This window comes from Saccopteryx leptura, chromosome 5 (assembly GCF_036850995.1).
Source record: "Saccopteryx leptura isolate mSacLep1 chromosome 5, mSacLep1_pri_phased_curated, whole genome shotgun sequence".
In the NCBI taxonomy this organism is placed as follows: Eukaryota; Metazoa; Chordata; class Mammalia; order Chiroptera; family Emballonuridae; genus Saccopteryx; species Saccopteryx leptura.
In genome coordinates, this window is record NC_089507.1 from 17313017 (window position 1) to 17325574 (window position 12558).

The window sequence follows — 12558 nt, forward strand, 5'->3', positions numbered from 1 at the left end:
GATGTCCTTATATGCGGAGATTGGGACTCAGACGTACACAGGGAGACCGTGTGAAGATACGGAGAGAAGACAGCCGTCTTTGAGCCCGGGAGAGAAGCCTTAGAGCAGGGGTCTCAAACTCAACTCAGCATGTGGGCCGCAGAGCAAGATCACAGCCGTTCGGCGGGCCGCACTAGGTCTACAAAAGGCAACTGTTACGCAACACTTTTCTCACTGCAGTTGAAAACAAAAAAAATCAGTACAACAAGCACAATCGTACATGCAGTTTACTCAGTGTCACAAAACGACCAGAAACTGTAGTTCGCATCACAACTGCTGTTAACTAAGCTAATATCTAGCTAGGATGCTAGAGAAATGAAAAATACAAGTAGGCCCCTAGGCTTACTTAATTTTATCCAAAATATTTTGAACTTCGTGGATTAGTCTGCGGGCCGCACAAAATTGTTTGGCGGGCTGCATGCGGCCCGCGGGCCACGAGTTTGAGACCCCTGCCTTAGAAGAAACCAACTCTGCTGAGCTTAGACTTCCAGTCTCTAAAACTGTCAGGAAATAAAATTTCTGTTGCTTAAGCCACCCAGCTGGTGGTCCTTTGCGACAGCAGCTTTAGCAGAGGAACGGAGAAAACAGCCTCTGAGGTGCAGAGTTGGGGGTGAAGGTTTATGGGCGCAGTGTCAGGAAACCCTCTATGAAAACGAGAGGGAGAATTGATCAGAACGACAATGCCGTTGCCACCAGGAAGACTTCAGAGCTAAGACGGCCCTCCAGGGCTGCTCCAAAGCAAGGAAAGGTGATGTGTTGTAGAATTTGCACCTGAAACCTGTATAATAACCTGTATCACTTTGTTAACCAGTGTCACCCTGATAAATTCAATTAAAAAAAACAAGTGAGGAAAAGGGCTTTGTTTTTTGCACACGGGCCTTCCTCAAGGTGAAGCGGGAGGTGATTTTTGCCCCCACCCTGCCGCGGGAACGTTGGGCAGTGTTGGGAGTTAGCTTTTGGCGGCCGCACTTGAGGGATTGGGGTATGTGGGGGGGTGTGCACTGCGGACATGTAGTAGGTGCAGACCGAGGCCGCTGCTGCTAAATGCACGACAGTCCCCCACAGGGAGCCACCCAGCCCCAAATATCAAAGTGCCGGGGCTGAGAAAGCCCGCTGCCTCAACAAGCCGGTGGCAGTGAGCTGCTCTCGAAGGACGTCAGCGTGGGCGGGACCCTGCCGCCGACAGCGGTCCCCCTGGAGCCTGTGTTCCCAGCACCTGAGCAGCGGGTGTGTCTGCCACGGGGAGGATGGAGGCGGGGCCAGGAGTCCAGGCCTGGCCCCTGAGACTTCTCCCGCTCACAGCAATACCAACCAACCATATTCCAGGCACTGACCTGGAAGTTTTACACAGTATCTCATGGAAGCCTCATGAAAAGCCCAGGTGAACTTTATTACCCCTATTCTATAAAACCATAACCTGACGCTCAGAGAGGGTTAATCACTCACCAAGGTTACTGAGCTCGCAAGTTACAGAATCAGAATCTGAATCTAGGGCTCATTCACGGGCAAGGATAAACTTTGCTATAAAACAAGGGCACACACAGGAGAAAGAGGGTAGATGGCAACCTTGACCCAGAATTGATATGAATCCAGGCTCAGAGCAGCCAGAAACCCCAAAACAATGTTTGATGCTGTGCAAACATCACAGGGTCGGATCCTGAGCTTAGATTCCTGGAGAGCTGCTGCCTGCTCTACCTCCGCCAGTCAGAATCCCTTTCTTCCCTTCCTCTCCTTCCTCTCCTTCCTCCCCCTCTTCCCCCTCCTCCCTCCCTCCCTCCCTCCCTCTTCCTTCGGGGAATGCATAAACCTGAGGACTTTGTACAATGACAACAGTAACTATGACAAAGAAGAGAAACAAAGCCACTTCCTGAGAGTCAATGGTATAAAAATAATTTTTATTTACTACTGTAAATAAAGTAGTGCAAAGAGTAGTTTGGACCCACAATATTGCATTACCAATTTATTTACTACCTTAGCAGCTTACAATGCAGTCTGCCCTTCCTCTCCCTGTCTGTCTGTCTCTCTCTCTCTCTCTCTCACACACACACACACACACACACACACACACACACACACACACAGCCCTACATGGACTCAGGCAGGCATAAGGGCTGGGGATGACTGTGAACTAAAGGCTTTATTTCTGCATATCCCTCTGCTGCCAGTTTATTTTCTAAGGGGTAATTCTTGGAGAAGTCTACACTTAAAATACTAAAAATTTTCTAAATGTTATTTTATGGATTGCAATTGAAAAGTAACTGATGTCTAACAATGTCGTTGAATGATTTGGAAGCACTAGGACCCTAGAAAAATTCAAGGAGAGAGACGTAAACGAATTTACAAGGCCATCGCCTTCTTGCACTTCCAGCCATAACCGATTTATGTTAAAGTGCCTTGGCACCGCTGGGTGTTGGAAGTCAGATTGAAATCTGTTGATTGGACTTTGAGGAGCAGGGCTGTGGCAGACACATGTACCGGACTATTATCTAACCTGGAGGAAAGTCACAAATTTCTCTTATTGAATAAAAGGGAATGAAATAAGGGGCTAAGATTCTTAAAATAAGTCCCAGGATATAAGGATTTGGATGTGCTGCAGGGCAAACTGTGATCCCCAATACACAGAGTCACCAGGAATGGACGTCTGCAATGACCCAGCTAACTTCCCCAACATGCCCCTACAATCAGCATATTCCTTGTTTGAATGACTTTAGTTCCAGTGTCTGCTCTGGGTACTTTTTTTGTAATTAAATTAAAAAAAAAAAAAAAGACACAAAGTGCAAAATTTGCAACCAGTTGACAAGACGTTTAAGGTGTTTATCGGTACAATGCCCGGCTCCAACTTTGCGATACCCCCTGTAGAAAGCACACTCTCCCATCTCATCGGGAGAGACGGGAGGGCACAGTTCACCCACGTGGCTCCGGGTTACTGGTGACTGCGGGCTGGTCCTGAGCAGAGGCATCTTCAGCCGGGGTCGCAGCTGGACTTGCGGTGGGAGCGGTGGGGTCCAGGGAGGCCCCGGCTGGTGTCGGATTGAACCCGTTGGCTGCAGAGACACACACGACAGGTGGTGAGTACTCACAACAGTGCATGCAGGGCACATAGCCCCACCTAGCCCCCGGCAAGCCAGGAGAGACACTTCTAATTTAGTGGCCCTGAAACTCACTAGATAAGCAACTTTGGACACATTATCTAAGGTCCCTAGATTCCGGAGTCCCCCTCTCTAAAATGGCAGGTTAGAATGCATACATAAAGATCTCGGATGGTTCTGGCCATCTTAGGACTCTAAGTTCTGCATTTATGCTGTAACTTCCAGTTAAATATTTTAACCGAAAAAATGAAAAGGGAAAACATGTGTTTGGTGAATGTTGCTTGTGATCATATCTCACCCCTCTACCGATGGAATTGATACAATGCAAGCTATGAGTTGCACTAATCAATTAGAAAGGAGTGCTAGTTTTATTAACATTCTTTTTTTGTGTGTGAGAGACAAAGAGAGGGACAGATAGGGACAGATAGGAAGGGAGAGAGATGAGAAGCATCAACTCTTCGTTGTGATACCTTAGTTGTTCATTGATTGCTTTCTCATATGTGCCTTCACTGGGGGCTACAGCAGAGTGAGTGACCTCTCGCTCAAGCCAGCAACCTTGGGCTCAAGCCAGAAACCTTGGACTTCAAGTCGGTGACCCCACACTCAAGCCGGATGAGCCTGCGCTCAAGCCAGCAACCTCGGGGTTTCGAACCTGGGTCCTCCGTGTCCCACTCCAACACGCTATCCACCTCACCAACGCCTGGTCAGGCTATTTACATTCTTACTCCGTTTGGATGGTGTGCCAAATTTGATTTAAATTATTTCATTTAAATAAATGTGTATAAGTTTCGGAAAACACAACTCCTAGGTTTAATTATTTATCAATCTACCGTTAGATAGGTGGTTGGACTGCCATTAAGTGTTAGGGAGGCTTACAGTCTTATACTTTACATTAGTGGTTTTCAATTTTGCCTTCCAGGGGACAGTTAGCAATGTCAGGAGACATGTTTGGTTGTCACAGCGGAGGGTGGGCTGCTAATGGCACACAGTAGGTAGAGGACAGGGATGGTGCTAAGCATTCTACAAGGCATGGGACAGCCCCCTCCCCAACAAAGAATGATCCAGCTGCAAATAGCAACAGTGCTGAGGCTGACATACCCTGCTGAATGTGCTGAGGCCAAGAGGCGTCCTGGTCACTGTGGGCTCTGGAACCTGGCTGCTCTGCCCTTTATCAGCTATGGGACCTCGGACAAGTTTCTCACTCTCCTTCTAAAATATGGGGAAAATAAAAGTACCTATGCCTCGTTGAGCTGTTAGGATGAAATGAACTAATGTATTATAAAGTGCTTAGAACAGTATCTGGCAGGCAAAGGTACTCAACAAATGTTGGTTGTTACTGCTAGTGGCTTGGTTTTATTGTAGAAGTGTGTTAGGATTTGTTAATTTCAGGTGTATGGCTCGCAGGATTGATGACAGAGTTGGTACGTGGCCTAGAGGAAACAGAAGCAACTATGGAGCCAGAAAGTCCAGGAGTCAAATGGCTCTTACATTTACCAGCTGAGTGATCTTGAGCAAGTTACTTAACCACTCTGAGAGGTTTGCAGGAGCATGTGACACGTGGCTAGTGCAATGGCCACCGTTTGTGCAAACAATTGCTAGTTTGCTATTTTTTTTTTTGAGGATATTACATTTTTTTTTTTTTGGATGACACATGATCATTGATAATAGACAAGCTTTATTCCCATCTATAATTTTATCTGGTACCATAATTCATTCTAGATATATTGCATAGGACGTGCCAACAACATTAATAACCAAATAAGCTCCATGACTCTGCTTGAGTGACCCTTTTAACGGTGAACTCCAGGTCACAACACAGTAACTATTTATTCAACGACACCATGGTTTCTGAAGACAATGGCTTCTGTGCCCAAGCAGGTTGTAAATTTCCAAAGGAACCTGGCAACACCCTGAAGGAATTCTAACTTCACACTGGTAATTTACCAAGATGGCTTCAGAGTAGACTAACTTTACAGAGGACATTGAAAAAAAAAAAAAAAAAAAGACACATTTATTCAGCGTCATGATCAGACTGTTCCATTTAGCAATCAACAGCACGGGGGCAAGAAAGCACCCTCTACAATTCAGGGGTCCCCAAACTTTTTACACAGGGGACCAGTTCACTGTCCCTCAGACCATTGGAGGGCCGCCATATACAGTGCTCCTCTCACTGACCACCAATGAAAGAGGTGCCCCTTCTGGAAGTGTGGTGGGGGGCCAGATAAATGGCCTCAGGGGGCCGCATGTGGCCCATGGGCTGTAGTTTGGGGAAGCCTGCCATTAAAACCCTGTGCTGGAATGCTTTACACTTTCCGCAGAGTAGAAACTAAAATAAACTGTTACAAGTTGCGAACACAGTCCTCGAGTTTGTGGCCCACTCCCATGAGTATTGTCTACACACAAGGTCCCGCCGCCCCTGTGCTCGGTGGAGTCCCCAGATCTGCTGTGACCTGTCGCTTCCCTGCTGCTTCCCTGGCTCTCCTCTCCTGCTAAGCTTTGATTCCTGGCAGTAATTCAAACCCTCCGTCACTGCCATGGCCACTACTGGAGCCTCCACAACCACCTCGGTTCTGTGGTCTGGCAAAGTATTGGCGTCTGTCCGTTACCACAAGGGCCTGAGCGTCTGATTACAGAGTCCCCTCCTTTCATGGGACCGAAATTCGAAGACTGATTGGTTGTAATTGTCAAAATCACTGTAGCTTCTGCCACCTCCAAAACTGCTTCCATCATTACCCAAGTCATCCTAGCCATCGCCACTGCTACCATATCCACCACCACCACGGCTGCCACCAGAGCCACCTGGGCCACAACCAAAGTTGTCGTTTCCGCCCGACCCACCTCCACGACCACCTCCGGAGCCTCCAGAGCCGCTCCGACTTCTTTGGCCAGAGGAAGCACTGGCCAAGTCTTGCTTGGATACGGCCCTCCTTAATTCAGAGTTGTGGCCATTCACAGGACGGTATTTCTGAGTGACAATCTTGTCTACAGTCAGGGTCGTCAAAGGTCACAAAAGCAAAGCTCTTCCTGCCGCTGCCTCGGTGCGTCAGGATTTCGATCCCTTCAATTTCCCTGCTGTTCCAAACCCTCTCTTAGGTAATGTTCTTCCGTGTCTTTAACTCGACCAACAGAAGCCGTTTTCAGTCAAGTGGACACCAGGTCTTTGAGAACCTTCTCTTGAGGCATCCCTCTTTGGTTTCACCGCTCGTCCCCCCCCACCGTGTGTGGCCCTGCACTCACGGTGGCATCCACCTCCTTCAGTGGCACATGTGACAATCCCACAGCCCCGGAGTGCTTGGTTTCTGGGTCTCTCCGCACCACAGTCTGTAAGTGTACCTAGTGCTCTAAAGGGCTCCTCAGACTCTGGTTATTTCAGAGCCCCAACCTCCAATCAAGAGCTTCGGCAGCTGTCCCGGCTCCTAGCAGACTCGGACTTAGATGTAACAACTGCGAGGGGCGGGGAGACTTCAGCGATGCTGGCTCTGGTGTCCACCGGCAGGAAGGAGTGATCTAATGAACGTGTCTGGCTAGTTTGCTTTTAAGCAGTGATCTTAATTAAGCTCAGGAATCTTGGAGTCTTTTACAGTCTTTGGTCGGTAGGACCATTTTTACAGGTTCCCAAATGTGTATACTGAAATGTATTGCCTTTAAGAAGATGCTACCACACGTTGGCAATCTGACTTCCAGAAACACCTTTCAAGAGGGGCACCCTCAAGTGCCTCAGGCCATCTCCACGGGGCCATTCTAAGAAACTCAACAATGGGCTCCAAAACCTTGGGCTTTTCAGGGTACATAAAGGAATCGTCCTAGGAATCCCTTTCAGTACCTGCAGGGGATCCTGTAGCTCCAGAGACTGCCCTGAAAGCGCAGGATGGTGGTGGGGTGAGACCTAGGCTGTTACATAATGAGGTGACATTTGTAGGCTAAAGCCATCACCCTGGCCAGTGATCTAACCATGGCAGGGAGCAGGAGGCCCAGTGATGAGGCACAAAGACCATTTGCTGGAGTCCAGAGACCTGTTCTGGCCAAGTCTCATTTGACTACCACTAATAGATGACTTTGGGGCGGCCACTGAAAGGCAGACATCTCATTTCTAAAATGCTTGAATCTTGTAGGCCTCGGTTTCCTCTCCTGAGAACAGAGAGGCTTAGATCAGACGGTCTAAGACCCCCCTTGGGACCTCAAACTGATCTTTTTTTGATGATCTTCGAGGAAGTTAACAAAGTTCTAAGACACACATTTTTCCTTTTCAAGCTCAGGGGGAAAAAAATGTATAAATCACCATGGTAACAAGATAAATCAGCAATCAGTTTTCTGATTAAAACAAAATGTGCCAATGTGTAGATGCAGAAGGAATGTATAATCAGCGTTGCCATCACTTAAATCTTCTTGTCAGAGCGTAATAAAAACGCTTGATGTTTCTACAGTAAGCTTGTTATCCCCCACGTGAGAAAGAATTCTCCCCTTCCGGGGGGCTTGTCCAGAGTCTGCAATCCCTGGACCAGCCCCCGACAGCCTGTCACAATGTTCAAGTGGCCTCAAGCCCCCAACAGCCTGTCACAATGTTCAAGTGGCCTCTTTTTCTGGGTTCACCTGGAATGCGTGCTGATTTGATTACCGGGCTAGAATCAAGGTAACCAGGAAAATAAGCATGTTGTTTAAAAAGAATTGCAGAGTATATTCCAGAGCCAAATAGAAGTGACGTGTGGATTCCTCGCTCAGGGGACCATTTCTGGTACATTAGTGAGAATAATCAGGAGCTGGCCCTGAGTCGTGTAGACAGACTGCAGCCCAGTGCTGCCCGCTGCCTGTTTTTGTAGGGCTCACTTCTAAGAATGGTTTTTACATGTGTAAACAATAGGAGAAAAATCGAAAGAAGAGGAACATTTCATGAAATGTGAAAAACAGATGAGATCCGAGTTTACAAGTCCATAGTCAAGTTTTATTGGCAAGCAGCCACGCACACCATTTGTTGCCACGTATGGTCAGTGGCTGCTTTTGCACTACAGGAAAGTTGAGTTGATGTGTCAGAGATGGCCCTCAAAGCCCCAAATGTTTATTATCTGGCTCTTTATAGAAAAAGCTTGCCAACCTCTGTTATGGACTATTGTAGGAAAAATATCTGCTTGCCAGTTGACCAGACGGGACCAGACAGGAAAGAAGAATCTGAGGGAAGATACTGAATATATCCTGAGACAGTAGAATGCTTGCAAAGACGGGGCAGGAGGGGGTGAATGAGGGCGAAGCCCTGGAAATCACATTCTATGAGAAAGAGCTAGTCTACTTCCTAGGGCCTCTCCATGGAGCAGGACCCAGTACAGATACGGGATGCGTGTCATTCAAATGGTCTTGTGAGTGGATATCCTGAGAGGACCAAGGATGATGAGATGGGAAGAGTGAAACCTCACCATTAAATGGCTCCCCCGTCAAGACTGCTGCTTCTTTCATGAGTGCCACATTTCGTGACATTTTACTGTAATTTTAGTAGAAACCTCATTAATTGGAAATGTAGAGGACAGGAAAAGAGTAGGAAAAGGCTTAATTAACCTTGTTTACATCATCTTCCTTTTTTTTTTTTTTTTTTTTTTGCAAGAGAAAGAGAGACAGGAAAGGAGAGAGATGAGAAGCCTTAACTCATAGTTGAATCACTTTAATGGTTCATTGATTGCTTTCTTGTACATAGTGCCTTGACTGGGGGGGGGGGGGGCTCCAGCCCAGCCAGTGACCCCTTGCTCAAGCCAGCGGTTTTGGGCTCAAGCCAGTGACTATGGGATCATGTTGATGATCCCACGCTCAAGCCGACGATCTCAAGGTTTCAAACCTGGGACTTCAGCGTCCCACGTCGATGCTCTATCCACTGTGCCACCACCGGTCCCTGAGCCACCACTGGTCAAGCTACGCCATCTTCCTCTTACAGTAGGCTAACCATTTAGGCAGAAAGCATGAATTGGCTTAAATTATGAATGCTTTGAGTAGGCTGACATTGGTTTAAAAGGTCACCTAGTCACACCGAGGAGGAGCGGGTAGTTCTGCAAATGTCGTGTATTCTATTTCAACATCGAGTTACACTAATGCTAGTGAGGCAGGATCTTCCTTTGAAATGGTCATTTACATCTGCCCCTCGTCTTCCCATCACCTTCCTCCAGGTAGCCAGCCAGGCTCCATGCCTTTTTTTTTTTTTGGCCTTGGGAGATTTGTGGCCGGGCAGAAATGGAGATGGTTTTAGACATACTTTGTTCTGGGATTTTTTGTTTTTTCAAAAGCCTGAGTCCATTAAGGCAATTATGCTTGGCGTCCCTGACAGGGAGAGGAGAGGAAGAGTGCTTTAGAGATGCACTGAAGCAGGAAAAGGAGCGTCTCGGAGGCCGGGCAAGTGGCCGGGCCCAGCTGGGGCGGCACCACCAGTGAAGCCCTCCCCCTTGCACCCTCAGCCATCTGAGAAGGGAAGACTCGGGAGAAAAAAGGGCTAATGGTGCTCAGCTTTGGCCCAGGTGAGGGGACTTTTAGGTGACCCAGAAGCTGCAAAGCCAGTGGGCCCAGAGGGGCAGTGTCGGCCCTGGGACACCGCGTGTGTTCTGCTCTCGGACCTGTGAGTGCTCCTAGTGTTCCCTTTGCCCTGCCCTGGGAGGCATCGGTCCCCAGAGAGACTGAGCTGCCTGGTGGAATGGAAGCTGAGTCAAAAATCAGTTCTCGGAAACAAAATGAAAGAGGCGTGCAATATTTTTTGTGTACTAGTTTTGGCACCTTTGATAGACAAGTTGATACCTTTGTTCGGATGCCTTAAAAAGCATTTTATTTTTTTTTTTTAGGAAGTTTTAGAAAGAGTCTAACAATATAGAAAAACATGCTAGGCTCTGGTAACTGTGTCTGCTATGGAGGGAAACCAAGCTATTTCAGCGCAGGCGCTACCTGGAGTCAGCACGCTTTCACTGCAGTGACATGACCTTAGGACGTCACTCCCTGAGAGCTGACATATGTGGTTCTAAGCACCTTACATCCTGGTGTCTTATTTGGGTCCCTCAACCACAACAGGAAGTAGCTGGACTATTTCTTCTGTTTTACAGGACGGGAAACTGAGGCACAGAAAGGCTCCCTGCCCAAGGTCACACAGCTAGTGGCAGGGCCAGAATCGTAGCATCTCGACTCGCGAGCCCGTGCTGTGCTGTTAGCTACTGTCATGCACTGCCAGCCTTTTGAACGCGGGACGATTTAATGTGGCACGTTCAGTGAAGTGTCGACTATACATCACAGAGCGTACAAGCTCAGGGGGAACATGGAGGTAGTTGGAGCTGAACGCAAAATGGATGGACAGCTCAATTTAAAGGTTTGACCATAAATCGCTAATTTTTAAAAACAACTGACTGGAAAAATACAAATCATGAAATGACCAAGATCCCTAACTTACAGCACAATCCCCACACAAGGCTACTGATGGTAGGCTCCTGACTCTCACATTGGGTCCCTCTTCACTGCTGTGCTTGCTTCCCGAAGCCACAGCTCCTACCGGCATCTACTACATCTCCCCCTCCCTGTGGGCCAGGTCATGGGACCTTGCACCCACTCATGGGGGAGACAGCAGGGGTAAAAACTTTGCCCTCCAAGGGGCTCCTTGCAGTGGTTTCTCCTCACCCCCTGAGCGTCTTTCACCTCTACCGCATCGCCCCATTGCTGACGGAATAGGACCCTGTTCTTTCAAAGTTACTGACAAATCTGCACTTACACTGACAACCTAAAAACCAATAAAAAAAATTCCACTATATATCTTAACTCAATACTGGTTCTAACAGGGCTGGTTGGCACCACTGTGGGGCTCATTTTGAAACTATGTAGAGACTTTTTTTTTCCTCATTAAGGTAGACAGAAAGAGTGAGAGTGAGTGAGAGAGAGAGAGAGAGAGAGAGAGAGGAAGAAAGGTAGAGTGGGGGGAAGGAGAGTGAGCTAGAGAGAAGCATCAACTTGTTGTTTTATTTAGTCATGTTTTCATTGATTGCTTCTTGTCCATGCCCGGAGAGGGGATCGGACCTGTGACCTTGGTGCGCCAGAATGATGCTTTATGCGCTGAGCCACCTGGACAAGGCCAACTTTTTTTTTTCCCCTAAGCCCTTATGACGCAAAGTGTTGTCTATGGAACCAGTAGGGCGGACATCAGCCCAAAGCTTGTTAGAGATGGAGAATCTCAGAGCCCACCTTGGACCCACTAAATCAGAACCTGCATTTAACAAGCTCCCTGGGTGATTCATGCGCACATTAAAATGAAGAGGCGAGGCCTGACCTGTGGTGGCGCAGTGGATAAAGCATCGACCTGGAAATGCTGAGGTCACCGGTTCAAAACCCTGGGCTTGCCTGGTCAAGGCACATATGGGAGTTGATGCTTCCAGCTCCTCCCCCCCTTCTCTCTCTCTGTCTCTCTCTCTCCTCTCTAAAAATGAATACATAAAATAAAATAAAAAATTAAAAATGAAGAGGCGCTAGGGTAGAATTTACATATTGAAAACAGTATTATTTTATGATCATGAGTTTCTTTTTACTTCTTTCTATTGCTGTTTGGGCATTCTTCTAAACCAGGGGTAGTCAACCTTTTTATACCTACCGCCCACTTTTGTATATCTGTTAGTAGTAAAATTTTCTAACCACCCACCGGTTCCACAGTAATGGTGATTTATAAAGTAGGGAAGTAACTTTACTTTATAAAATTTATAAAGCAGAGTTACAGCAAGTTAAAGCATATAATAATAATTACTTACCAAGTACTTTATGTCGGATTTTCGCTAAGTTTGGCAGAATAAATCTTTATAAAACAACTTACTATAGTTAAATCTATCTTTTTATTTATACTTTGGTTGCTCTGCTACTGCCCACCATGAAAGCTGGAATGTCCACTAGTGGGCGGTAGGGACCAGGTTGACTACCACTGTTCTAAACAATGTGTGTGGGTGAGTTAATTACCGTTCATTTCAGGGTACCAGAAAATGTGCTGCAAAATACATCTTACATAAGGGGGCCACAGGTCAGAGACAGATGACAAGGACTGTGTTAAAGTACGGCGAGTCTGGGAGAGTTCTAAGTCCTGCTGCCCTGCGTCCTTTCTTAGACCTCATTCATCTTGTGATGACGGAAAAGGCCACTTCATCCCGTGGGCCCCGGTTCTTCATCTGGAACCCGAAGGGCAGGGGACGGAATTCTCTTTAAGACCCCATGCAGACTTCTCTAAGGCTGGTCTACAGGGAGGGAGGGCGGTTAAGGAAGAAGCAAGCGAGAGAGTTTGGAGAAAAGAAATGAAGGAAACGTGTGAAGGAGCGAAGACTGCTCGGGAAAGGGGAACGAAAGAGCGAGGGAGAGGAGGATGTGGAGCGACTGGTAATGAAGCCCCGGGAAAGGGAGACGAGACGGCTTCTGATAAAAGCAATTCCACCAGCCCATGAATTTTCATGGC

General features: G+C 47.4%; 1 protein-coding gene and 1 pseudogene across 1 annotated transcript in view; both read right to left on the reverse strand.

Annotated features, from left to right (window-relative positions):
- Window positions 1-1917: 1917 nt before the first annotated feature.
- Window positions 1918-12558, reverse strand: part of SEL1L3 (SEL1L family member 3) — a 118823-nt gene continuing 108182 nt past the window's right edge. The window contains exon 24 of the mRNA XM_066384851.1: window positions 1918-3083. Coding sequence (XP_066240948.1) covers window positions 2944-3083 — 140 coding nt within the window. The 3' untranslated portion in view covers window positions 1918-2943. The remainder of the gene's footprint in view (window positions 3084-12558) is intronic.
- On the reverse strand, window positions 5618-8573 carry LOC136405529 (heterogeneous nuclear ribonucleoprotein A1-like; annotated as a pseudogene).